This window comes from Penicillium macrosclerotiorum (genome assembly GCF_028827735.1).
Source record: "Penicillium macrosclerotiorum strain IBT 26536 chromosome Unknown utg000003l_segment0_segment0, whole genome shotgun sequence".
In the NCBI taxonomy this organism is placed as follows: domain Eukaryota; kingdom Fungi; phylum Ascomycota; class Eurotiomycetes; order Eurotiales; family Aspergillaceae; genus Penicillium; species Penicillium macrosclerotiorum.
In genome coordinates, this window is record NW_026643083.1 from 2,206,104 (window position 1) to 2,233,088 (window position 26,985).

The 26,985-nt window shown below is 48.7% G+C and overlaps 8 protein-coding genes across 8 annotated transcripts; 4 read left to right on the forward strand and 4 right to left on the reverse strand.

Annotated features, from left to right (window-relative positions):
- Window positions 1-40: 40 nt before the first annotated feature.
- Window positions 41-3,475, reverse strand: N7462_003681 (uncharacterized protein; the record flags this gene model as incomplete). Its single annotated transcript, XM_057075407.1, has 1 exon — window positions 41-3,475. The coding sequence occupies one exon, from the start codon at window positions 3,473-3,475 to the stop codon at window positions 41-43; it is 3,435 nt and encodes a 1,144-aa protein (XP_056934912.1).
- A 66-nt stretch (window positions 3,476-3,541) lies between these two features.
- On the reverse strand, window positions 3,542-3,937 carry N7462_003682 (uncharacterized protein; the record flags this gene model as incomplete). Its single annotated transcript, XM_057075408.1, has 1 exon — window positions 3,542-3,937. One exon carries the CDS (start codon window positions 3,935-3,937, stop codon window positions 3,542-3,544), a length of 396 nt encoding a protein of 131 aa, XP_056934913.1.
- A 431-nt stretch (window positions 3,938-4,368) lies between these two features.
- N7462_003683 (putative flavin dependent monooxygenase) lies at window positions 4,369-5,958 on the forward strand (the record flags this gene model as incomplete). Its single annotated transcript, XM_057075409.1, has 2 exons — window positions 4,369-4,508; window positions 4,575-5,958. The coding sequence occupies 2 exons, from the start codon at window positions 4,369-4,371 to the stop codon at window positions 5,956-5,958; spliced, it is 1,524 nt and encodes a 507-aa protein (XP_056934914.1).
- Window positions 5,959-6,396: 438 nt separating this feature from the next.
- N7462_003684 (uncharacterized protein) lies at window positions 6,397-6,969 on the forward strand (the record flags this gene model as incomplete). Its single annotated transcript, XM_057075410.1, has 1 exon — window positions 6,397-6,969. The coding sequence occupies one exon, from the start codon at window positions 6,397-6,399 to the stop codon at window positions 6,967-6,969; it is 573 nt and encodes a 190-aa protein (XP_056934915.1).
- Window positions 6,970-7,045: 76 nt separating this feature from the next.
- Window positions 7,046-9,274, forward strand: N7462_003685 (uncharacterized protein; the record flags this gene model as incomplete). Its single annotated transcript, XM_057075411.1, has 4 exons — window positions 7,046-7,432; window positions 7,486-7,705; window positions 7,752-8,278; window positions 8,333-9,274. 4 exons carry the CDS (start codon window positions 7,046-7,048, stop codon window positions 9,272-9,274), a joined length of 2,076 nt encoding a protein of 691 aa, XP_056934916.1.
- Window positions 9,275-10,202: 928 nt separating this feature from the next.
- pksP (polyketide synthase alb1) lies at window positions 10,203-16,866 on the reverse strand (the record flags this gene model as incomplete). Its single annotated transcript, XM_057075412.1, has 5 exons — window positions 10,203-11,867; window positions 11,928-12,683; window positions 12,734-16,168; window positions 16,229-16,520; window positions 16,580-16,866. The coding sequence occupies 5 exons, from the start codon at window positions 16,864-16,866 to the stop codon at window positions 10,203-10,205; spliced, it is 6,435 nt and encodes a 2,144-aa protein (XP_056934917.1).
- Window positions 16,867-18,612: 1,746 nt separating this feature from the next.
- Window positions 18,613-20,988, reverse strand: N7462_003687 (Multicopper oxidase type 2; the record flags this gene model as incomplete). The annotated part of the gene is made up of 5 exons (XM_057075413.1): window positions 18,613-20,044; window positions 20,114-20,239; window positions 20,290-20,460; window positions 20,513-20,739; window positions 20,794-20,988. The coding sequence occupies 5 exons, from the start codon at window positions 20,986-20,988 to the stop codon at window positions 18,613-18,615; spliced, it is 2,151 nt and encodes a 716-aa protein (XP_056934918.1).
- A 1,718-nt stretch (window positions 20,989-22,706) lies between these two features.
- N7462_003688 (putative SH3 domain protein (Cyk3)) lies at window positions 22,707-26,642 on the forward strand (the record flags this gene model as incomplete). The annotated part of the gene is made up of 1 exon (XM_057075414.1): window positions 22,707-26,642. One exon carries the CDS (start codon window positions 22,707-22,709, stop codon window positions 26,640-26,642), a length of 3,936 nt encoding a protein of 1,311 aa, XP_056934919.1.
- Window positions 26,643-26,985: the final 343 nt, after the last annotated feature.

Sequence of the window (26,985 nt, forward strand, 5' to 3'; positions counted from 1 at the left end):
ATCGATTTATTGCACGAGGTTGAATGAATATCATCAGTTCTCAGAGATTGGCATAGACTGTACCATCCCGCAACTCATGGATGCTTTCCCTACTACTGGGAGAGCCAACCTCGGTGTAACGAGTGCCGTCTCGTAGTTCGTGAATAGTGACCCGGTGACTTCTTCTCCGGGAGCGGCGCGAACCTCGAGCAGACCGTGGTGCATCACCCCGAAAAGACAACTCCATGCTTCCAGTTTCGCTATCCGCTATGCTGCTCGGAGTTGCCTCCCTGCTTTCTCTTTCAATTGAGGCCTGGAGTTGGTTGTCGGCGACCATAGCTGCCCCATCGTCCGTGTACCACTTTTGTAGTCCAGCCGCAAAGTCTCGTTCTTCCGAACTATATTCAACAGGTGGGCCTGTCATTTCGGCATCTGATCCGGACTCATTGAATACAGCCCACGAGCTAGAATCGACACTGACTAGCATGATAGCATTATTGTAACTTCGAACTTTGAAATCTCGCAACAAGATTGAGTTGCCTTCGGCAAGGTCTGGCATTGCAGATTTGTAGCGTCGGAAAATCTGCACTTGCAGGGTCGTGCCAGCCATTGAAGGATCTGTAAGGTGGACTGTTACAAAATAGTCTTTGGAGCCGGAGGTTGCCTTCGCAACAAGAGACACCTGGTGCACGATTGAAATTGTGTCCACCAGAGTGTCATAGTGGTCGACAAGCGTTGCTAGAGGAGCGAAATATGATAATTTGCTGCGTAGCCCTGCAGCATGACGATCTGGTGCTCGGTGTTTTGTGGCCACGTCGAGTGGAGGAGGACGAAGAGTGGTGTCGCGGGCCGCTACCTCTGAGAGGATATAATCGCCGTTTGGTTGTTTTTCAGACTCCTTTTGCTGAGCAGAAGCACCGACAGGGACTACCTCGTCTTCTAAGTCATTGAATGACATTGGTGGTTCATTGGCTGCCCGTAGCGATATGGCCAGGCCTGTGGGAGGCGTCGGAGTGACCGAGGCAAGCGGGGTTTTTGATACCTCGCTCATTGAGGGTTGTTGTTGATGGCTAGACGTCACCTCCTGTGTGGGATCAGGAGTTAGAAGTTGCTGTTCTGCGCCCTTCTGAGGAGATGTTGCAAGGTCTGTTTCAGGATCGACTGAAGCATCAGGATTCTCCTTGTTTTCGAAGTCAAGATTCGTTTGGTTCAGGTCGACGGGGCCGTCAACATCTTGTTCAAGACTAATCTGATGATCTGCTTTTTCAATTGCCGAGGATTCGTGGACTGAATACTCGTCCACGCCGTCGAAAGTGTCACGAGTCTCCGGTATTCTACTGGGTTGTCCGCGTAGAGACAAGTTCCAGTCTCCCTGATTTCGATCATCAGGCTGCTCCTCAAGCGTTGGAGAAGCTCCTTTTGCGGCTTCTTGAGGCATTTTGTCATCGTCGGACTCCAAGTTCACGATTAATTTTGCGCCATTTCCAGCTTCAGAATCATTATGATCTTCAGCGAGCTTTTGAAGTTGCTCTTCCTCTGGTTCTCGTCCGTGTGGCTTGCGACTGGGGGTTTCCAGGTGGTAATGATCGCGGGCCAACACATCCACCGAAGACTCGTCGTCCAAATCGCTGTCCTGTACTCGGTCATCCCGACCTGAACATTCAGCATTATTATCATGTTCGATGACCTCAAAGTCCGCCTCGTCGTAAGTCACGGGCTGGACTTTACCTCTTTCATCAAAGTCGTTTTCTTCTTCTTCTTCTTCTTCTTCTTCTTCTTCTTCTTCCTCTTGTTCGTCCTCTTGTTCGTCCTCTTGTTCGTCCTCTTGTTCGTCCTCTTGTTCGTCCTCTTGTTCGTCCTCTCCTTCTTCCTCTTCTTCTTCCTCCAGAATAGGGCTTCCAGATGCAGAGCCCATGCGGTCAATATAAACCGCGGGTTCATGAAACTGTCTGTCCTGGGATGTGGGCTGCTCCGAAGCAATCTCATCTTCACTATCACTGTCCAAGATAATGACCTCAGGCTGCACGATTGGGGCCGGGGATCGGTATTCTTCCTCGGCATCCTCAGCATCACTTTCGCCGGTATGAATATCATCTTCATCCTCGTTTTCATAGTCAAACTCATCGTTAGACTCATCATCAGATGAATCAGAGGATATTATACCATCAGAAACGTGATCCTGTTCAGATGTGTCATTTTCCTCGCCACTGTAGCTTGCCTGACGTGAGGGGCGATCTTGCAAAGCCAGGGACGCATGGGAGATCGCATCTTCACTCCCCGAGTCTTGTTGCACATAGCCTTCGACTTGCCCGGCAGCTATTTCCACGTCGGCATCGGCAGTGACAAAGTCCTGAGTTCCTACAACGGACATTTCAGTTCTGTGCTGCGACCCAAAACCAGATGCCATTGCAACATCGCCATTCTGTTCATCATGCTTATCATCTTGCCTGTAATCATCATCCTGTACGGGTAGTAGTGACGCTGTGCGTTGAGCCTCCGGCGTCGTTTCGGCTCTAGTTTGAAACTCTAAGAGATAAGAATCTTGGAGAGCTTCAACGGACCCAAAGTCCTCTCTCTGGCCTGCGAAGATTTCACCAGACATTACTTCAGGTAATAATGTTGAAGGCGGCTGGGTAATTGGTGTTTTCGGAGCTGATGTAGGATGTTCATTTTGGACGTTTTCCAATTCTTCACCAAACTTTGGAATCGGTTCACGTCCGAAAAGTGGATGTACATGGTCCAGAGGTCCTGGGTCGGTCTCGGCTTCTTTGGGATGAATATTATTTAGTGGCGGTGCCACATGGAATGGCGAGAAATATCCATGAGCGTTATTCTGATTAGACACCAGAGGCGATGGAATTGGAAGGCCCGGAGACGGGACGGGACGGAGTTGAGGCGTGTCTGTAGGGAAATTGTAGGCAGCCCCTAGGGAACTATCTGATCTACTCGATCCAGGCACAGCGGTATCCAATTGCAGTGCACGCCTGCCAAAGATACCTCCAGCAAGTTCCAAACTTGGTTTGACAAATTCAGATGAATGATCTTGGAATGGATCGTCAATATGGTTCTGGTCCAAGGCATCTGAGATGACTTCCGCTGACAAGTCTTTATTAGGCTGATCATCGATGGACCCGTCTATATCCTGCTCGACATCAATTTCATTTTCAATCAAGCTGTCCCAGTCTAGCGATGCTTCATGCTCTCTGGGACTGTCTGGTTCATCCACAACGCGCCACTCATCTCGTCGCAAGCTGTACCGAGGTCGTTTTCGGCCTTTCCCTGGAACAAATCCATCCTCCTCGGTAAATGGGTCAAATGCCGAGTCCAGCGCATGACTACTTGACTTTCGTGCTGACTGGTAGAAGGCCGGAGACCCCCACGAGCCCTGGCCGGTGGTCGCGGGTGTCTCGAGATCCAGCGAAGTCGCGCGAGGGGTTGACGGTGGTTCGTTTTCGTGTGGCGTGGGGAAATCTTGGTCGATAATTATGGTAGACATTCTCTTCGCCGATCGATCAATCTATAGCTATCTTGTTAGAATGTGAATCCCATGATGTTGCAGGTATTATACCTCAAGCCACACGCCATTGCTGATATGGATATCCCACGAAATTGACCGGCCCGGTGTCTGTGTGGAGGTATCGTTGCCTATGAGCTCGAGGCCTTTTAGAGAAACGCGAACACTATCTCCGATTCCAATATGTGATTCTGCAACTTTTTCTGCGACGCGCCCGTGAAAGACGGCCTTGACCTGACCATTTGACCGACGTAAGCGGAAGTCTGGTTCCGCCAGCAGGAGACTCAGTGATTTTGTGGAAGACGAATAAGGCCAGACGAGTGTAACTGTCCCATATATACATTTCTCATCCAGTTTGTCGAGAGCAGGGGATAGCTGAGCGATTGGGACCTTTGTGAAAGGTGGGCGCGCAGTTGCGCCCGGAGCTTTAAGGGTCGCATCCATGATTGCGCCCGCTAATCCACTGCCAGAATTACCATTTCGCGATCATTTGTACACCATGAGATGAATCGGTTCGAGGTGTGGAGGGGACTTGGGGAGTGGGAGAGGTGTTGAAACAAGCCAGAACACGCGAGTTCGGTACGACTGCGAAATCGCCAGTGCGTTTGCATCATGAGCGGTATTACAGCGGTTTTGATACGTCTATTGTATGCGAGAGGCCTGTATCGTGAAACAGATCTTACACTCCGCAATTAACACATCTATGGGGCTTTCAAGTCTCCCGGACTCCAAATCTCAACGAGAAGCATGGAAGATCAAGTGCGATCATATACTGCTTTATAACTTGCAACCTAAGTCTTCAAAAAGGGAAGATTGACCCAATCTCGGCCGAGGTTGGCGCACTTGTTCCGATAAGCTCAGGCACCAACTCCACTATGGCGACGGTGCTTGGCACCCTCAGTCGCTCCGTCAACAACCCCTCAGCTGCCCGCCAGTGCCGTGAAATGGCACTTACAAATTCAGTTCGCCGCGTAGCTGTCATTGGAGCTGGACCGTCTGGTCTGGCCGCTGTGAAGTAAGAAGACCACAAGACGAAGCTGCTGCAGTGGCGGACCATAAGTTGGCTGACGTTCTGGGGTAGATATCTTGTTGGGGAGAAGCATTTCGACCAGATCGATGTGTTCGAGCAGCGGAGCTCGGTGGGCGGAGTCTGGAACTATACTCCGGGCCCCTTGAAAGCGGGAGCATCGACCACTGTTCCACATCTCAATCCCCATGAACCAGTTGAGGGTCCGATCTGGATGGACCAGCCGAATGGGATCCGCCAGGCGGTATTTGTGTCTCCTGTGTACGAATATCTTGAGACCAATATTCCCAAAGAGTTGATGCGATTTTCAGACAAGCCTTTTCCGCTGGATGCTCAGCTCTTTCCAAAACACCACATGGTCCAGCAGTACTTGGAGGAGTATGCCGAGAGTATTAGGGACCGCATCCATTTTGAGACTCAGGTGGTCGATGTGAGGCCCCATGATCCTAAGCTGAGCACATGGAAGGTGACAACAGCCAATCTTCATGACGGCATTAACACGACGCGTACATACGACGCTGTGGTAGTGGCTAACGGCCATTACACCGTTCCCAATATTCCAGATATTGCCGGAATTGCCGCATGGGATAAAGCTTACCCCGAGTCTATATCCCATTCCAAATTGTATGATTCACCCAATCCCTTCTGCGGCAAGAAAGTCGTTGTGGTTGGAAATTCGGCGTCGGGACTTGACATCGGAGCGCAAATCAATGAGGTGAGCGAGGGCAAGATAATCGTATCCCAGCGCTCCGAATCATACCTGGCAGCATCAGCGCCCTCAGACAAGATTATTTGCCCGGAGATCGTGGAATTTCTGCCACCAACAACGCATCAGCGGGGTATCCGGTTCGCTGACGGACGCATTGAGGGCAATATTGACGCAGTGGTATTTTGCACGGGCTACTTCTACTCCTATCCTTTCCTATCATCACTCAGTCCACCTGTGGTAACAGATGGGTTGCGCACAAGGAATATTTATCAACAATTGTTTTATATCGAACACCCTACGCTTGTTTTCCCGGCTCTGGCACAAAAAGTGATCCCCTTTCCCATCGCCGAGAATCAAGCGGCCGTCTTCTCGCGTGTTTGGTCACAACGCCTGCATCTGCCATCCAAGCAGGAAATGCAAGCATGGGAAAAGGCTGAAGTTACCCATAAGGGTGACGCAAAGTCTTTCCATGTACTTCAATTCCCACTCGACGCTGACTATTTGAATTTTCTTTACGGTTGGGCAGCGTCGGCTAAACCACAGCCAGGTCTAGCGAACCGCGGAAATGGGGAGTATGGAACCCATTGGGGGGAGAGAGAACGATGGATGCGGGCGCTGTTCCCTGACATTAAAAGAGCGTTTGTCCAGAAGGGGGACCAGCGGTGCGGAATCAAGACCCTGGAGTCGTTGGGGTTCAACTTTGATGCCTGGAAACAGGAGCAATCTTGAGTGGGTTTCTCCACGACTAACAAATAGAATCGTAGCCTAGAAAAAAAATACAAGACCATAGAAACGACGAAGAACAAATTTTCTAGACATCAGGCAGACAAGCAATATATTGCCCCATATGCGCGATTATTCCTAAGTATGCTTAAAAGTATGTTGGTGGCGGCCGAAAGACTATCGATAAGCAGCTATCACGTGAAGGCGGGTACATCTCCGCGCCCGCTGGCATCATTCCCTCTATTCATCTACACTCCTCGTCGCCCAGACAGCTAAGCTTCCTCCTCAATAGAACCCATGAACACCAGTTTAGGCTAGGCAGTAATCTGGTGCGCGATCTGTAAACCATCACCGACATAAATTCCAGGTCTGTATTCTCCGACTTGATTTCACCTTCTGCAACCTTTCCAGCCGTTCCAATCTTCCGTGTTCCCGTGATTGACAATGATCAAAGCAACTGACTGGCTCGCAGACGCTGTGGTTGGCCTTGAGGACCTTATTGCTCCCAGCTCTGAGGCTGATCGAAGATCCCGGGGCTACCGAGCAAGCGCCTACATTATTCGCTGGAGCGAAAAAGTGGCCCAGGAAACTCACATCTACCAAGTCAAAGCCAAGTTTGAATCATTACTGCGCAAGCGCAAGCGAGCTGAATTTACAGAAAAACATAGACAGGCTTTTTTTGTGCTTGAGAAGCGATACCCCAAGCGCACAAGGAGCGAGAAAAGCCAGGCACCACTATTTGTCCCTTGGTCCAAAGGGCCATCCACTATTATTGCCACATTTCCGAGTGCCAAAGAACTCAGGACAGCGAGTCTTGCTTCCACTATTACCAACATCTCTTCCACTTTTTATCCTGGTTCACCAGAGTCATCCCCTTCCTGCTGTACGGTCTCTGATACAGTGTCTGACGTGCCCATCGACTGGTATTACTGGCCCGACTACATGTGGGATCCAATCTGCAGAACTCCGAGCTGCGAAGTGTGGACTACTTTATCTCCTAAGACCGATCGTTACTAAATAATTTCTGCCGATTTGCTTCGTTACTATCTGTTGCTTTCCTGGACAGCCCTATTGTCTACAATTTGTGAACTAAATGATGGAAGACAAACCAACGCCGTCTTCCCTTGGTGACATTGAAGCAGCAGTACCGACATCAATCCCCGACACAACCGCTCCATTGAGTGTGCGATCTGACACGGATTCTATTTCCCATACTCATACTGCAATCCACCATGTGCATTCAAACCCACTACACTCCGTGTCTGCAATGCAAACTATCCAGCCGAGTGACTTGGCAGTCGAAAATACCCGGGAGATATATCCAGGGTCAATTCGTCTGGGAGCCTCCGAGTTTGCGGTGACTCTTCCCATGGACTCTCGAGTGAAAGATGACTACGATCGAGTGTGGTCCAACTACAACCATGATGCAGAAATCTTTCTGAAAAGCTTGGACAGCTCCATACAGGGGCCCGGTCCTCGGGTACGTTTTTCCCCTTCTCGTCCATATACTTCTGTCTGAACCCGGATTTATAGCGGGAGCACCTCCTGTCTCGAATGCATGAAGCTATTTCCAGGTTGAACAACGTTTCGACTCATCCAGATCTGAATATCACTCAGCATTTATCATATGAAGATTCGGAACTGACACGAGAGGCTGACTGGGCCGAGTATTCGAGCTCAAAATTTCGATTCCTCGGCTTATGGATCCAAATGGCGAGTATCTACGACCTGCATTTGATCCTGGCGGTCCGAGGTGATCAAAAACAACAAGTTTTAGAACGTTACTTGCTTGGGAAAAGGTTTCGCATACACTCGTCCGCGCGAAGATCTCGGGGGTAATTTGGAGGTTTCCATGGTCAAGGGATCTCTAAGCTTCGGCATCCACTCCAACGAGGGGATACAAGAACTTTTCAAAGCGCCGTCCGCCATCATTGTTCTCGACTCATCGTTCAACCCAAATAGTCCGTCTGTCCAACATACTCGAACCACCTATACCCGTAATGGATCTCTTCTCCCTGTCATTTGGCTGCTTGTTTCCAATGCATGTGAGCATATTGAACGTTGTCTACCGGATATCCCCGAACTTGAAAGGGTAGCACTTCTGATTCAAAACATCGACCATCTTCGCGACAAAGTTGGTGACCTACAAGATGATGCGCTGGGGGTGTATGAGGATGTTGAGGAGATTCTTGGCTATCTATTAGACAGCCTTTCCAGTTGGCCACTGCCCATCATTGAACCTCTTCAGCTTCCCCCTGTGCATGAATTTGATTCCTCAACTCCTTCATCTGATGAACCAGTGCCAGGCACTCAAAAGCGGTCACTGGTAAGATTATTCTTTATTTCCAATTTGGGATCATTCGGTCTGACAATTTCACAGCAGGAAGCGGAAAATGAAGACAAATCTTCGAAGCGTGCCCGGGTTGACATGGAAGAAATCAGTGAAATGACGCAATCCACCAAGCCACCAAGTCAAACGCTAGATCACGATCTTCACTCCCTGGAAAAAAGTCTCATTCAGCTGAAAGCCACGCACGCAGTGGAGCTGGAAACATTGCAATCCGAGCTGGCTCAGACAAAGTTGCGCCTACAGGGGGTTGAGACAGCCATGAGTGATTTACAGCATCGCTACGAGAGTCGGACCAGCGATCTCCACAAAACCCGGCAAGAACGTGATCGTTTGACTGGGAACGTCACCACTCTGGAGCAACGGACCGGAAAACAGAAAGAAGACTTGTCTAAATTAAGAGACGAGCGTTTAAGCTTGAAGCGCGAGCTTGAAGAAGCTCGACAGGAACTGAAAGCAGGTGGCGGCGACCTGGCCACGCTTGAAGCAGCACGTGAAGAGAATCGTCGTCTTACCCAGGAGCGAGACAGTCTACAACGGAAGGCTGACTACGAAAAGAATCAGGCGGAATATACGCGCGAGCAGTACCAGACTGCTTCCACTGTCGCTGCACAGGCTGGCAATGAGCTTCGTCAAGTCCGAGAGGAAAACGAGGCATTGGCCCGGAAGGTGGCAGGCAACGCCGTTCGCCTTCGTGAGATCAATATGAAGGATGATTCAGCTCGCCATCTCGCTCGGATTACAGAGCTAGAGCTGATGCTGGCATCACGAGATGACCTTCTACGCAAAAAAGAGGAGGAGCTACGTGAGATTCGAAAGAACCGTCCGTCGACACGGTCAACAAGCACTCAGCCTCGAAGTCCCAAGTGGGCCGGTAGCCGCCCTACGAGCCCCGGTGTCAATCATAATGGAAATGGTAATGGCCTTGCCGGTCGAGGAAGTGCCTTGCGGTTTAGCTCGGAGATGCCGTTTTGATTTCATTAGGCTTTTTTTTTCAGCCAGCCCTATCTCGGGGCTCATGCATGTAATAGGAGTTGCGGTGGGAGAGTCAGCCTTTCTTTTATTAGAACTTCAGTTTACAACACTCTGCGCTTCATTTTTCGCTTAATATCCGCTCTCTTACAGGAGATTAAGTATGATTAATCGAGGTATATATTTGATCTTGCATTTGTAAAATTTCCAATCCGATAACATGACACGACGTTTATTTTACGATTGCACATGAACGCAATTACAGCTATCGCCCATGTGCAATTTTAGGCTTCATGATCGGGAATGTCTTCAGGAGGACTGACTTCGGAAGCCTCTTGGACTCAATTTCTGCACTTTATTGATCTCCATAGTTTCCGACAGGCTTTTTTGTCTTCACAGCTTGGTTTACTTGCAAGCTAGTTATTGGTGTTAGATTTTATTACACCATATCTTCCCTCAAGAATCTGTAGAAGAAAATAGGCCCGCAAATAAAAATTTGCAAATATATGCTTCATTTCCTTCTATGACGCTTAGACTGTCTTCATGGAATTTTCATCAAATCTGTAACTTTCGATTCGACATCTTCGATTTCACGGCTCAAACTGGCGCCCTTTATCACTTCCACGACTTTATGTTATTCCTTTGGTTAGTCATAGCTCTTCTACTTTAAAAGGATTTCTTGGAGTGATTTGAGAACATTCTGCATTGAGTAATTAGGAACTATATCACGAAAGTGTGTATGAACATGATAATAAGACAGCCAACAATTGAATGCCCAAAGAAGGCTTTTTCAATGAGTGAGAAAAATAAGATCAAAGGAAAGAAGCAAAAGGATAAGTCCCATCCAACACTACACCATATACAGACTTAAAAGGACCTGCACAGCACTAACATGAAAAAAGAATAAAATGTCAAAAGCCATGCAACTTGTTTAGGCGGAAGACATGGCGTTGGCAATGAACGTGGCCAAATCCTTTGCCTTCTCCCCTTGCGTCATGGTAAAATGATTTGCGCCCTCCATGATCGTGATCCCACCGACATTCTTAGGTCCGACAAGGGTGTCCCATCCATTGGGTCCGAGATCAGTTCGGTTGTTGAGAAGCCAAAGCATCTCCCGGGGATCGGGGCTTCCATCCTCAGCAGGAGCAGGGCGAGGATCTTCAGGCTTATTGCAAACGCCATCCTTAGCCCATACCATGAAAGTCTTCGGAATCTTCTCGGCGTGTTTTTCATCATCAAATGGGAACGGCGACGCCTTGTATGCATCTAATGAATCGATGAAAGCAAGGAAGTGTGGCAGAAGCCACTTTGGTGGGGGAGCTTTACCTTCACCAAACAAGCCGATGGAGTCAAAGAACCTGTATAAGCGACGAGGGAGTTTTTCAAGTCCAATGGGGAATGGCGAGTCAAGAAGAAGCAGACGATCGACCTGCTCACCCTCCTCGAATATGAGATGGCGAGCCGCATCATACGCACAAATGCCGCCAGCCGACCAGCCACCAAAGTTATAAGGACCATGAGGCTGACGACGTCTAATCTCCGCCACGTATGGGTACGTGAGTTCTTCCAGTGGGAACTTAAGATTCTCAGGAGTCCGCATATACGGACAGTTCAATCCGTAAACACAAACATCCGGTGAGATGCCTGGAATTGTGGCGTAAGAAGTGGCAGATCCAGAACCGTCAGGGAATAGGAAAAGCTTTTGCGTGGCTGTCTTGGGATTTCCCTGAAGGAGGATGGAAGTTGCAGGGGGATGTTGGATTGCAGTAGACACAGCTTTAGGGGCCTTGACTTCAATCTGCTCTGGAAGGCGGATAGGCTCTGGTGCCACGGCCTTTGGCTTGAGATCAAGAGCAACTTCCACGTCTTCGATCGTCTGATTCTCAATGAAGAACTCTCCAGGAAGGTCAAGGTCGAGGGTCTCCCGGATCTTACCAAGAACGGTCAGAGACATCAGTGAATCCAAGCCCATCTCCCCCAGGTTGGCATCTCCTTGAAGCTCCTCTGGCTCCACGCCAATCTCCTCAGCCAGGATTTTGCAGATCTCCTTCATGCTATCATTCTGTTGGAAGTTCATAGTCTTCTCGTGTGTAGGCGTGGGAATTCCGCTCGAATTCGGAGAGGAGATGTCAGTCGAAGATTCAGCGGACGAAATATCAGGCTCGCTGCTCGATCCATCACTACTGCTTTCAGCAGGGCTCATCCGGGCAAGTAACTGTTTGAAGTCCTTGATTGTAGGCTGGTCCACAAAGACAGAGGACTCTAGATCAATACTCATCTCTTCACGATAACGGCCAGTCACGGTCAGAGAGAGCAGGGAGTCGACTCCATAATCCGCAAAGTTCAGATCATCAGTCATCTCAGATGCCGACAATCCAACTTCTTCTGCAAGGATGCTAAGAGCACGCGACACAATGCTCAGTCCTGCAGACTTAGGTGAAGTTGCAGCAGGACGGACGGCAGCCTTCTTAGCCGGGGTCGCTCTTGACTTCGCGACGTTGATGGGCGCAGGCTTTCCTTTGGCAGCAGTTGTAGCGGCAGAAGCACCAGCAGGAGGAAGGACAGTGTCAAGGATCTTCCGAGCCAATGCTTGAAACTGTATTGAATTTGTTAGTCATTGGATGAGAAGTCTTTGAGCTTATGAGATGGGTCATACCTTGACGCCGCCATAAACTGCAACAATATCATCGCCGTCAAACAGGTACACATCACCTGCCCAAATGGAGTTTTGCCAGGGCTGCATGCGTACATAGGTACGATATGTGACATTAGGATCAAACTTCTTCAAGCAACGCATCGAGTCCCAGCCGTGGTTCACAAACACTTGGTTCTTAGAATCCGTGGCATCGCTAGCATTCATTATGAAGCCAGAAAGATGGCCAATGCTGTCAATCCAGAAAGGATTGCGATGGAAATTCCCTTGGGGTGCCTGGAATTTAACCAGTGCAGTAGCCTCGTGCTGGTCACTATCAAGAATGACCTCCTGAATGGATTTATAGTTGTCATCATATTCGACCAAAGCACTGAATAGCTTGTACACCATGCCACGCTTCATGCGATGAGCCTGGCCAGATTCAGTGCTCTCTTGGAGGTGCTTGATACTTCTCTTAATTAGATAGGTATTTCGCTTCCATTCAACTTCAGCTGCTGATGTTTCGAAAAACTTGATTTCACAAGTTGCGTGATCGAGAATTTTCTTTCCTTCTGTGGTCACAGACCAGACCTGTACCTGTGCACTCTCCTCGGCCCAATTGGCCGTGGCAGAGACTCGGAATAGCTGCTTGCCACCCTTTGCAATGAGGGGCTTGGGAACCACCACATTGCAAACATCGAAGCCACGCTCCCTCCACTCAGGCTTGTATTTTGTGACAAGGAACTCGCCCAGAGTCTGAGCAATATCTGCATATAAGGACTGGAAGGTGTCAATTTTAGTCATATCATGATGGCAACTTAAGAACTTACCGATGGACAAAGAGCCGCTCCATTGACTTTATGTCCTTGAATAACACGATTCAACTCTGGGTCTGCAATATCGTTTTCAATGACCACAGTTGCAGAAACCTCATTGGCAGTGGTCTCCAAAACCCTCTGTGCAGAGGTGGATAGGAAGGTCGAGATCGGAGTAGCCTCCGCCGCCGGTGGAGCGGGTGCACCTTTAAGGAGGCAGAAGTTATTGGTGTAAGGAATCCAGTAGTTCTTGAGGTCCCACTTGTAAGATGGAAGGGCAAGGACTTCATGCATGGTGCTGAAGTCTTGGTGATACTCCTTCCAGCGGAGGTCCAGGCCGGCCATATGGAGAGCTGAAAGGCTGTTGGACAACACTTTCCAGGTGTCTTCCTGGCGACGTAGAGAGGCTGCTGTCGTAGCTTGTGGACCAAAAGTTGATTTGACCATTCCGGAGCAGACTGGGTGAGAGCCAATCTCAACCCATATGGTCTTGTCATTCGTCAACTTGGCATGACGAGTAGCTTCCAGCGCGGCGAGGAAATTGACAGTCTCTCGGCAATGTCTCGTCAAATAATTGGGTCCCAACACGTCCGAGTTCTCTTCCCGAAGAACATCACCAAGTAGGGCGGACACAAAAGGAATCACAGGTTTATGGAACTTAATGCCCTTGGCAACCTCGGCAAGGCTGCTGAGAATAGGTTCGACCTGAGCAGAGTGGAAAGCAAAAGGTACCTTGAGCTTGGTAGCTTTGAAGCCTCCGTTGGCAAGCTTGTCCGCGAGTTGATCGATCATGTTATTGTCTCCACTAATGACAGTCTCGCTAGGAGCATTGATACAGGCAATCTCAGCAGCAGCATCATCGTCATGGAGAAACTGCTTCACTTGTGCTACCGATGACTTCACGGCCAACATGGCATGTGTACCCATCTTGCATTGCTCTGTGAGCAGCTGAGCACGGCGACCAGCAAGATAAATTGTATCGCTAGTTGTGAGAATACCAGCAGCATTCAACGCGGCATATTCACCCAAGCTGTGGCCAAGGACAAAGCTGGGGCTAACGCCCATTGAAATCCAGAGCTTTGTCAGAGCCATTTGGATACACGTAGTTCCCAACTGAGTGACTATTGGGCCAAGCTCTTCCACAGGAATGCTTCCATCGATGAGAGGTAAGATGGACTGGAATCCCTGACTCTGAACAATGCGGTCAAGATGCTCGATGTGGTATCGGAATTGTGAGCTGTTCTCATAGAGTTGACTACCCATGCCTGTGTATTGAGCACCCTGTCCGGTAAAAACAAATCCAACTCCCGGCGCAGTGGCTGGAACAGGAGTGATGCTTTCACGATTGGCGCTTGAAATCAAAGTTGACCGAATCTCTTCCAGGGTCGAACCGGTAGCAGCAGCACGGAACGGATGATGGATGCGTCGTGCAGTAGTGGTATAAGACAGATTGGCAAGGAACTTGGCCTCATTGACATTGAATAAGTTCTTATTATTGTCAATATACTGCACCAAAGCTGTAATATTGTTCTTCAAAGCAGACTGGGATCTCGCAGAAACGACGACTGGGTGAACAGATCGAGGATCCGTATCAACAGTTTCACGCAACGGGCCATCTTCCATCAACAGCGCCGTGTTACCACCTGCAGCAGAGAAATTGTTGATAAAAGTCTTGCGCTTACCATCAGCCGGTCGGTTCCAAGGAGTTGGTTCAAGCGCAATGTGCACATTTCGCTTTTGAAGATCCGTCGGGAAGTTATGATTGATCTTATTCTTAATTCCACAGTGTGGAGGAATCATGTTCTTTTGCATCATCATCAGGACTTTAACCAAAGCAGAAACACCAGATGCAGATTCTCCATGGCCTATGTTTGCCTTTGCTGAGCCGAGATGAAGCGACTGGGTTGGTCCGCGACGGTAGTCAGGGGCGAAGACATCCAGAACAGATTGCATTTCGACGGCATCGCCAGCTTGAGTTCCTGTACCATGCATTTCGATATAGCTAACATCCTTGGGATCAATATTGGCTTCGTTCAACAGCTTGTCAAAGATAAAGGCCTGAGCGCCAACATGGGGCCGGGTGATTGAGACGGCTTCCGCAGAATGATTGGTATACGCCCCGGAGATTACACCGTAGATGGGATCATTGTCAGCTTGAGCATCCTCGAGTCTCTTCAACACAACGGAGCCAATGCCATCCGCTCGGCAGTAACCATCAGCACCATCGTCAAAGGTGTTGCAATTTCCGGTTCTCGAGAGGAAATGGCCACGATCAAGACCAGCGTGATTGTCCGGGTTGGTCAGTATATTGACCCCACCGGCAACAGCAGAGTCACAGTCATTCCGCCACAGAGAGTTGCATGCGACATGGATTGCTGCCAAGCTGGAGGAGCATGCGGTATCAACACTCACACTAGGACCGCTGAACTTGAAATAGTAGTTGATGCGGCCAGGAGTGAAGGCACGATTGCCGCCAGGAATGAAGTAAGTGTCAATGTCCTGACCGCTATTGATTTCACGGTAGTCATCACTTGTCATCCCATAGAACACACCAACTCGGTTCTTCTGTGTAGATGGAGTGCTGTCGGGGATAAACCCTGCCATTTCAAACGCTTCATATGCTGTAAGCAGGGCAAGGCGTTGGGCAGGGTCGGCTTGTAGTGCTTCACGAGGGGACATGTTGAAGAAACGAGGATCAAAAAGGCCGGCCTCGTTAATCCAGCATCCATATTGAACTTTGCTGGTGTTTCGAGTGTTCCCCTCCATATCGACGTGGGCTTTAACATCCCAGCGCTCAGGGGGAACTTCACGATGAACATCAAGTCCCTTATACAAGAGATCCCAAAATGCTTCTGTATCTGGAGCCTCGGGAAACCGCCCAGATAGACCAATGATAGCAATCTTAGACTGTTCAGCACGGCCCGAACGGTTGACTCCCTCTGGATCTTTCTTGACATCGCCAATGGAGTTATCGACTTCGATATTCGAGAGATCTGCTTTCTTCAATGAACTGTACAAGCTCTGTGTTGCGGTACTTGATACTGGTAGCAAGGTGCATTTCGGAGCCGATGACTTCAAAGCTAACGCACATGAGTCAATGACTTTGTCCCAGCAAAGCTGTCTCAGAAGAATTTCTTCCAATGAAATTTTCAGAAGATCCCAAATGTTCTCCACACTGAGAAGCTCTCCTGTCTCGCTCGAAAGAATGGGGATTTGAGGCACATAATGGGCAAAGTCATCTTTCGGCCAAGACTCCAGAATGCGGTTGACATCCTTAGAGTCATAAAGATGCGAAGCGTGATAAGCACCATGAATTGATACCTTGGTGGGTTTCTGTTCTCTAGAAAGAGAACTTTCAACAAATCTTTCTAGAAAGCTTGGAGGTCCGCTAATCGTAAGACCATTAGGGCTGATCGCACTAATATACGGCCACGAGACACGGGGGAGAGTCTTCGAGTGATTAGCTCTTTGCATTATCCTTTTTTACACCTGCGCTCAATTTTGACTTACATTGGTTTGTCCAAATTGAAAAATCAGGTTTTCCGCCTCCGGCTCCCGAATTCCGGAAACTAATACAGACCAGCTTGATGATGGCGGTGCGTCTGCCTCAACCAACTCTCGAACTTTCACAACACATACTCCAAGCCTGAGCGCCAAAACAACCGTTTCAACGCCAGCTGGGATAAGTTCTCCAATGTTTTTTGAAGAACTCACAGCTGCTGAGGCAAGCTGACCGGTACAGAGACCAATAATGCAGCTGTCAGCCGCTGATGGATAATCGTATCCCAGGTCTCCATAATGACTGGTAAGAATTTTCAGCAATCGATATTCTCTCAAATTTCATAATATAGAAAGTCTTACTGGATAAAGGAACCCAATTGGTAGATTGTCGTCAACGCGCTTTCAAGAGCTGGGTTAGGTCCAAACTCTTTGTACCTTGCAAGCAGATCCACAATGCTCGTAAAACGAGGGAATATCTGGCGCTCGGAAGGCGGCAGTTGGCTGATCTCCCAGCGAAGAGCATGGTAGCACTTCTGGAAGAAGGCTATCACAAACGAGTCATTTTTGGCGTGTAGCAGGCGACGGAGGCCCGAGTCGAACTCAGCAGTCTGATCTCCGAAGAGATACACACGACTGGGGCCTTCCATACTCAAGCCCGATATCAATCAGGGGTTCGAAACTCTACAGAGAAAGGAAAAAAGGAACAAGTTCAGGGCCGGTGCGAAATAATGGAGTTAATACTTTATACGTGTAACTTTTTACTTTGTGGGTCAATCTAGACCCATCAGCATCATCGTTCCATGGAGGCTCTTGGCACATGGAAACAGAGCGCAAAGTCCTTTATTGCCCTATTTTGATTACCAAGTATGAGTTTTGGGACGGAAAACATGATTTTACAAATTATCCACGGTCTTCTCTACAGTACTTTTGACATGATACCACTTCGGTCCAGCGGATTTAGAATATCTGGGCTTGACCAATGGTACCGTTACTACAGAAGAATAAGTGCTAAAAGTAAAACTTGCTGTATGTCTCTACTTGATGGGGTTCTGACAAGGGCAGTGTGGGTCAAGGCAGAGATGTTCCTTGGAATCCTGGCAGGACTCACAATCTTGCCGACCGGTTGGTTGAGGTACCGGGAAGCTGATGACAACTTCTGGCAGCCCGATAGCTGCTTGCGGATGGAAGAGTCTCGATCCAATCCACAAAGTGGTGAAATCCCGCAATTTAGGTACATGATACATGACAAATGACCATTTCTTAGGTAAAACTTCCGGAAACTGAATTGAGTGGAAGAAAAACCATGAAGTAGTTGTAATTGAGGAGGAGCTCTGGCCGCTTTCAGAAGGTTGCACCCGATACTTCGCGTCCAGTCACGTGATGTGGGTGCCCTAGTATCTGGAATGCCCCTGACCTCGCCCTTGCACACATCTAGAGTGGGAGGATTATATAAAGGGAAAAAATATAGGTTATTTCTAAGCTATTAAGTTATACTGTTCTCTTTTTTTTAGTGATCTTGTAGCTAAAATATCCTAACTTGATGTTGCTAGAAAGTGAAGACAGAAAGTATATTTTGGACACCTCATACTGAATGCAACGACGCACAATTTTTAAAAAAATAAAAACTACCGTACATCACGGAAATAGTAATCACTTGTTGATCTCTTCAAGGTATCATAGCGAGGATCATGTTCTACGTCATCACTTCAACTACATAATTTGGACATTCCAATTTTGAAATGACAATAAGATCGATTTTCCTGTAAATCTCCGGCCCTCAGGAGCGCGTGCTTACTGTCAATCCGTTTTTAGAAAGCGGGCTAAGTCCCAATTATAGACAGCTATATTGAATCGTCTTTTACGATGATCTCCATGGCCCCGAAGTCTCGGAGATTGTTCTCATGCAACGATGAAAAATGATCAAACTTTGAACTTCTAGATGCTACCTCGTCGCCTTCCTCCAAATGATCCCAAGTCACTGAACTCAAATTTTTAGGTGGAGTAGGATGTAGTTAAACCCTAACCCAGAGATTTCGGTTTCTATATGGACGATCGTGGGTCAAACAAGATCGACCTCAGCTAAGGTGGGTCGTTGGCTGCGTTCCAAGATTTCCTGATTTGTGGTACCAGAGCGAGAAAAAGTCACGACAGAGGAATTTTAATACATAGAAGAACACCAAAAAATTAACGAGCAAGTACTTCATCGTATTGTTACAGGTAGCTGAATATTCGGAAAATTAAATTTAAAGAAATAAATGAGAAGGTCCCGGCTTGAAAGGGAGGAGGGCTACCCGGGACGAGAGAGATAGCACCCACTTGCACTTGATGTTTTATGGTGAGATAATGTCGGTCTTATCTCTGCTTAAACATTCTCAATAAAATCTGCCTCGCGTTCAGTAAAGGTCAGCCTCAGATTGAATCCAAGAAGTTTCGGGCTCAATCAAAGGATTCGGAGTATCCTGAGTAAGCACCGAAGCAGCTGGTGTGGGAACCGAGCTTGGTCGAACTGGAGTAGAGCTTGATAGAATAGGAGCAGAGATAGATGCAGTTGGGGTGGGGGTAGGTGTAAGAGAGCTAGAGCTTGGTTGAGGGGTCCAAAACCCATCATTCTGGCTGCGGGTAGATGTACTTGTCATCGAACTCGACGGAGGGGGGGTCCAGAATCCATCATTTTGGCTGCTGGTCCGTGTTTGACTAGATGACAGGCGTGAACTTTGGGCTGAGCTCTTACTCTGAGCAGATGGCTCTGACAAATCAGGACTTTGATCTTCGCCATCTGGAACCTGAGGCCATGCATCAATCCCATCAAGCAAAGCAACGGCCATACCATTAGACAAATGAGTCTCAACGTGACAGTGAAACAAAAATGGACCAGGATTGACGACCTGGTAACGAATCATCATCCAAATTGGACCGCCGGGGCTATTTGTAACAAAAGTGTCTCTCATCTGAGGATTTTCTAGTTGGAAAAACTCAGGATGCTCAGCTGCTGCTTCTTCTGTGCTGGACCAGTGGAAGAAGCCCGGTCCAACACCAAGAATGTAAGCTTTATTGGAATGCTTGTGCATCACGTGAGGGGGTTGAGTAGATGAAGTATTGGGCATGTCCCCTAGCTGCAGCAATAAATCAACCCAAGTGCCATTCTTGGTTTGAATCGTAACCTGATCCGCCAGATTATCTCTGGCATTAAGGTCGTAGAGAATAGGGTTGTCCCAATTGGCCATGACGTCGTAGAGTGCGTTTCCAGAGGTAGTCCATGTGTAAGCGGATCCCCAGCGGCCAAGAGTCAGATTCACCAACTGATCAGCATAATCAGGAATCGTGACAGGAGGATAAGGCTTCATAGACTTCGGATCCAAAGGAACAACAGATTCAGACGTGTTCTGTCCTCCATAATTGATATAGGGAATAGAAGGACTGCTGTCTGAAGATCCCTTATACCGAAGGGTGGCAAACCCGGAGATGATCTGGTCACCTTGGGTGTCAGGGATTCGAATAGTGTAGTCCTTCCATGCTTTGTCAAGCTTTACCATAGCAGCATATCGCTCACCGCTATAGATTGCAGCGCTATCCGCACGTAGTGGCTCAATGTAAGAGCCATCCACTTCGTAGATGTACATTGAGTGCTCGTCAATGGAGAACATCAAGGATTTCAAAGAGGCAGCGCTTATGAATTTAAGGCTAACCCATTTATCATTGGGGTCAACTTCGATAATTTCATGCAAGCCTTCCGTAGGTGTGCAACCAGAGTTGAGCCCAGCCGGAATATTTTCAGGGTGGGTTGGAGGAAAGTTGCCTTGCGTTTGGTAAATGTTGGGTAAGCATCTAGACACAAATGTTCTAAATTAGCACCGGAAACAAATGTAATTTTGAATAAAAAAATGTCTTACTTACCCCTTGTCAGTAAGAGGCTGATTGTCGAGCGCAGTTTTCAAATAGGGAAGCTCCACGCTTGAGATGTTTGACGTTCCTGGACAATAAACGGCTCCACGTCCGTTGACGAGGACACTGTCCATACAACTTCATAACTGTTAGTCTCAGCGGATAATAATCCAAAGAATTCGACTTACATAATATCCAATCGGCTGTCTTCCTGCACCTTTTGATATTGTGCAGCCGTCAAATGGTCCCAGTCAGATACCATGATGAGTTGAGGGTTTTTCTCTGCTTTTTTCATTGCGGCAATATCGGATGGATCATTTGAAATAAAATGGAACGGAGTTGGGGTAGTAGGTGCTGGGCTTTGATAAATTAGCCCTAATATTCAATCACTGGATTAAGTGCAAGTCTTACTTGATCCAGATGGGGCCATAAAGACCGTCCATAACCTCGGAACGAGCATGTGCATGATACCAATAGGTTCCATACTGGGTAGCCTTCCATCGATATGTCCAACTGTGCCCAGGCAGGATTGGCTTTTGAGTAAGACCAGGCACACCGTCGGACCATGGTGTATTATGTTGCTCAATTCCGTGGAAGTGGAGTGACGTATTGAAAGGCAAATTATTGTGAACAACAACCTATTTTTCATTTAGTACAGCACACTTGTAAAGGAAATTCTGAAGCAGATGTACCTCAACGTCATCGCCTTGATCTATCCGAAGCTCAGGGCCAGGGAACTGATCATTCATAAAAATCATATCGCGTACATTTCCGTCTGGTGCGCCCTGTTGCCATGTCAGATCCAGATCAAAATGTACCTGCTTTGCCACGGCTAAAGGAATGATTCCAGAGCCAGCCAAGGCCAAAAGTGCCCTTAACGGCGCCATGATGCCGCGTCTCTCGGATTTAAACACAATCGAGGTCTTCCACAGAACAATGTATTCTCGTAACAGTTTGAAATGTGATCCCGCCGGAGAATGATCAAATTTGAGTGTCCATTAAACTCCAGTGCAGTGACGGAGGGGTCCTAGGGCGAGGTATTTAAGAGTTTAGGGGGCTATTATCTTAAGACATGCCGATCTATTTACAGCAAGAGCCGATTAGGGCCCGGAACATGTTTGCATTTTTGACAAAACTAGGGAAATACGAGCCATTGATTACACTCTGCTGTTTGACGAATTTGCATAGTCGAGCGAGAAAGTTCATTGAATGTGGTGGATTGGGAATGCTCATGTGGCTGGGGAAGAGAAGCACGGGAAAATTGTCCGTTCTCAGCTGTATGTGGATGTGATCGAACAGGCCCAAGAGACCAATCGGAGTCTGAACCGAACTCCTTCAAGAATTTCCCTCCTAACAAACCTATCAGATGCAAAATATAGTTGGAATCTGGTAATGATAAACAAGGGAGAAATTCGGGCTTCCGGCTGTTGTAAACTATTTGCGTGTGGCTGGTTCATTCTTGAGCCGAATGGAATGTAGTTACCGCAACTCACTGGGTCGAGAACGGAAATGTAGCGGATTTACCAGCACGATAGACTAACAGACGAGTTACAGATACCTGCACAGCCAATTTTTATCGATAATGATTGACCTAAGGACGCGCAGAGAATATTTGATGAATGCATCAGCACATATGTAAGAAGTCAAAGCGGATAACTCAGGCCTTCTCATGATGAAGATAGTCGAACAAACATGTGCTATATTATCCAAGGTATGTTAAAGCTCCTTCCAGTTGTTCTCAGTTATAATCGAGTCGTGGTTATTTTTCCAACCAACATGTCTTCTGTTTGAGTATGGTGGGCGATCATGGAATGGTGCTGCAAGTCAATAAGGACCGGCTCTAAGCCCATATCGCCTATTTCCAAATTATTGGCTCTGGTTTCTAATTACTGTGACTTCGAATTCTAGTGGCTTCCGTCACTATCCCGTATGGCCCCCAAATAGTGGGCGGTAGTGGGATGTTGCTAGGGCCTGTTGCGAAAGAAACACTTTAGGTAATCAGCAGCCAGTAGAGAAACTTCAACTTTCTGTCCTAAGCGAAGAATAGATAATTCCTTGCTTCAAGTGATCCACATCCTAGGCAACTTTCAGGCAGATAGACTTTGATATGGCGCAGTTCATACAATCTTCACTGGGTGCCCCGGAAACCAGAAAGCTTACATAACAGTATTAAGCTTATCGATAAGCCAGCTCTCCGCCGCTAGTCCTGATTAGGCCACCACGTAAACAACCCGAATCGGGCCTCACCGTCTGAACCGCCGCACTGGTTTGAACCCTCTTCCTCCCACTCTCACAGTTCGCATGTGCCCTTGACAGACTCTCCCCCTCCCCCAGATCTCCATATTGATGATTTCCATTCCTTCAAAGTCAACCATGATTTCCGCCTAAGTGCCTACCAGCTTTGTGGCCGTGCGTACCTAGCAACCTCGTCTGACTACCATCCTCGAGCTGCTCCCGACCCATTTCCGACCTTCATATATCGATAGCCGGCTCTCTAGGAAGATCTTTCAACGCCTGATTATCATCGCCTGCTGTAAAATCGGCTCTATTGATTTTGATTCCCCCATTTACTTTGCGACCAACCAACCAAATTCAATCGATCGCAATGTCGCCCAGCGCACCCCAACTGCCAACACGGTTTCCATGCTGGTGTCGCGCAGTCTATTCATGGGGTGGAGAAACTACAAGGGATTTAGGATTTATCGAAGGCGATCTCATCGAATGTTTGAATGCAGGCGATGGACAATGGTGGATGGGTCGCTTGCGTCGTGACAGGCGTGCAGTTGGGCTCTTCCCTTCGAACTTCGTCGAGCTAATGAGCGATGACTTTGTTCCAGTCAGTCGTGACACCAGCCCCATGATACAAGCAGGCTCATCTCCCATCAACAACCCCACGTTTGCTCCGAAAAAACAGAAAACAGTATTTCGAAAACCGTTCCAGGCACACAAGGAAGCACTGTCCCCGGCATCAGAACTAGCGAGAAGCGGATCTAATACTCCGGTGAAGAGTTCAATTCCTCAAACTCCTCCTCGAGATAGCGGTGTCCCTAGGAGTGTGAAGCCCTTGCGAACTCATGCTTCTGCGGTAAAGAACCAAGGACATCAGGGATCTTTGTCGCGTCCTTCATCAATATCATCCAGACCCTCATCACGGGGAGTTTCCATTTCTCCACGAGCGTCAATGGAACCAGAAAGATCTCCTTCGGTAATTGTCCCTGGAGGAAGCATTTCGTCTTCGCGTCCCACTTCCCGCGAGGTTTCGCCATTGTACATGCCCGAACGCCAGGTTTCGCCGATGCCTACACCGCAGCGTTCAGTTTCACCGATGCCTCCTCCAGAGCGACAGCCCTCGCCGATGTATAACCATGATCGTGAATATTCACCCATGTACGTCGAGGACCGTGAAGTATCGCCAATGAATATTCAAGAGCGCGAAGATTCTCCTCCTCCGCCACCTCCGCCTCCCCATAGAGTTGGTCTTAATCGTGCACCCTCACGCTCTCCGCAACCTCCTCGTTCCCCACAACCCCCGATGCATCATCAGTCGCGTTTGTTACACTCCCCGCAACCTCCAATGCATCCACCACGGCCATCCCGCTCCCCGACTCCTCTGAATATGAATGACCGATACGTCATATTCGCGAGAACTCCATCTCCAGGTGCTGTTTCGACTCATTCTGCGCATTCGGCTGTCTCCGCCCATTCAGATGCCAATGGAAATACTCCTTCTCCGCTACGCGATGCCATGGAAGACGTAATGACCTCTCTTGAAGACATGGGCATGCCTCGCCAAGCCCCTTCTCCCTCGCCCCCTCCGCCAACATTCAACAATCCCTGGTCAGCAGATACATACGATGACGTCAATGGTAGAACACCTCCAGGAAATCGGCGACGACCTCTCACGTCCCTCGGCTTTGATGGACATAAGGATCTCGCTCGGGGGGTACCTGCTCATAGAAATAGTGTATATTCACATGACCACTACATGGATGGTCCACCTCAGTTGAACAACTACGTACAAAGGATGGAAAGCCGCCTTCGACAACTCGAGGACCAAAACCGACTGCCAGAAGATGAGACAGGTGCCCCACGGAATGGCGATCAACCTCCGCCTCCGCCGCCCAAACATGCCACCTATCACGCAAGACATAACTCCATCCCGGCACAATTCCCGCATTTGAGATCACGACGGTCTGGTCAGGATCTCAGAGGAGATATACTGAATAGATCTTTCACCAACAAGTCGAGCGCCACCAATTCCACTGGCGTGCAAAGCATTGGAACTACCATGACCTCCAGTACCGACAAGACTAGCCAAAGTTTGATGAGTGGCGTTTCCGCTGATGGATTAAGCGCAACAAGTGCCGGCAGTTATGCCAGAAGAAACAGGGCTTATGAAAGGCCCAATACAGCCATGGATGCTTTTCGTTCCCGAGGGTTCAGTGATGCAGAAAACATCGACCGGCCTGAGTCGCCTCTGACGGGCATCTCGTACCACTCAAGTCACAACACCTCCCGGCAAGGAGCATCGTCAGCAATTCCCTGGTCATCCACCGAAAACGATGCTGGAGACTCGGGTGGAGTATTTGGAGGTCTGTCTACACCAAAGACCAAGAAGCAAGGGTTCTTCAAGAAGATATTCGAGTCCGCCAAGACGGGTGCTGCAAGCGCAAGAAGCAGCATCTCGGTTGGTCACAGCGGTGACGGTTCACGATCCCCTACGAAAGGTAACAGGGTAGTTGATGCAGTGTCCCCTCTTTTCACTGCAGCACAATCAACGCGTGATGCTGCTCGAGACCTGGGCCTGAGTGCGAGCTCTATTGACTGGGTGCAAGTCCGGCGTGACGTCAACCGAGCCTCGTCTCCTAGTAGGAACGAGCGAATCGAGAGGGCGGAGCGATGTCAAATGATGGACCACCCAGTCATTTACTCGGTCGAGGAGCTCTATGATACTGCGGAAGGCGATGAGAGTATTGATGGGCTGCCAATCTCGGAGCCTACCAATTTCAATGCAGCAACTCTCACCCTAGTTGACAAAAGTGCGCGGTTTATTAATAGTATCCCACCACTAACTAACCCTGTGAGCTTGGCCCAAGGTTACATATGTCGACCCTACAAGAGCGATGTACAGCGGCTACGCGCTATATTCACGTGGGTTAGCGAGAAGATCGCGTGGGAAGAGCCCGTCGATGGACTGGAAGTCGACATGAAGCGAGTTTTACAGGCAAAACGAGGAAGCCCTAATGAAATCGCGCTCCTGGTCAAGGAGATGTGTGCAGCTGTTGGGCTTCACTCTGAAATCATCCGTGGATATCTTAAGAGCCCTGGTGAGAGTCTCGACCTTGATAGTCTCTCCCGCCCTAATCACTGGTGGAATGCGGTTTTGGTTGACGGTGAATGGCGCATCATGGACTGTGCATTGGCAAACCCAACGAATCCCCAGCGGAGCCGTTTTGTTACCTCGCACTCATCTATTGCAGAGACTTGGTATTTCCTTGCCAGGCCGCTTGACATTTGCTACACCCATATCCCTCTGTACCCAGAAGAGCAGCACATATGCCCTCCTATCTCGCCTGATGTCCTGCTGGCTCTTCCAGGGGTCTGCCCGCAGTTCTTCAAGGTTGGGGCCCAGCTACCCGACTATGATACTAGTTTAATGCGCATTGAAGGGCTGGAGTGTATGCAAATTCGTATGGTCGTTCCTCAGGATATCGAATGTGCTGCCGAGGTAGAATCTCCTGCGTTTGCCCGGGATGCGGACGGTGATTTCTTCGAAAGCGGTGATATTGTGCGCAAGCGTGCCTTGGTTCAACCAGACTGGTTCAATGGCCAGAGACGGATTACTATCAAGGCGGTTCTTCCTGGAGACGAAGGACAAGGTGTGCTGAAGGTCTACGCGGGCAAGAAAGGACTTATGGTCAATAATCGAGACATCCCACATGCGCTTGCCCTCGCCCTTCCCATTATGCACACTGGAGAAAACCCGCCGTACGACTTCGTGCTCCGTCACCCCACGCCACATGCCACGCGCCATGATCTGTACATTATGCAGCCGCAATGCTCACGCTTGGCAGTCAACAACACGTTTGTGTTTGCTGTCCGGCAACACCCTGCTGCTCCCCCGCCGCTGACCAGAGACGACTACTCAATTAATGGACGCACCTCTCCAGCGGTGTTTAACCGTCCATCAAGTGCTCTCAGCATGGTCTCCAGTACTGCAGGCCTCTCGACTGTGTCCAGTAACTCCAACGAGTTTTCTGCCTCAACGTCCGCCATCTCATCCACGAGGTCGGGTTCCGGCCGCGACAAGCCCGCCAAACTCGCAATACAATCTCCCTCGGGCAAAATTCTACGCCTTACCCGCAAGGCAGACCACATGGTGAGCTCTCCAAAATTCAACGACTCGGTCACGGATGCCGCCGCCGAGGGAAGCATTTGGGAGACCGTCATTAAGATTGGTGAGCGTGGCACCTGGCGTGGCTTGGTCCTTGCAGACCGTGTGGCCCGCTGGTGCGTCTTTTGTGAATGGGAATGCGTCTGATTTTATCGGGCTCGAAATTTTTGACCATTCGACCATAGATCTTTTTTTTCTTTTCCTAGAGCGGCGATTTGCTTTTCTATTGATCCGTGATTTACATTGTCCATGTTTCTTTTGCGTGTTTTTCTAACCAGCGATGCAAACTGCGTTTCCACCTCTCTCTCATACTGGCATTTGCATGCGGTCGGTTTGGAGCATTGCATATATTGAGGTCCAATTCTTTGGTTCTTTTCGTTTCCACAGACATATTTTGGCCTACGGGGCTTTGGCGTTTGGAGGCTCGAAATGATAAGCTTTTCTTTCCCTCGCAAATTCAATATGAGTTCATGCTGGATATGCTTCCTAT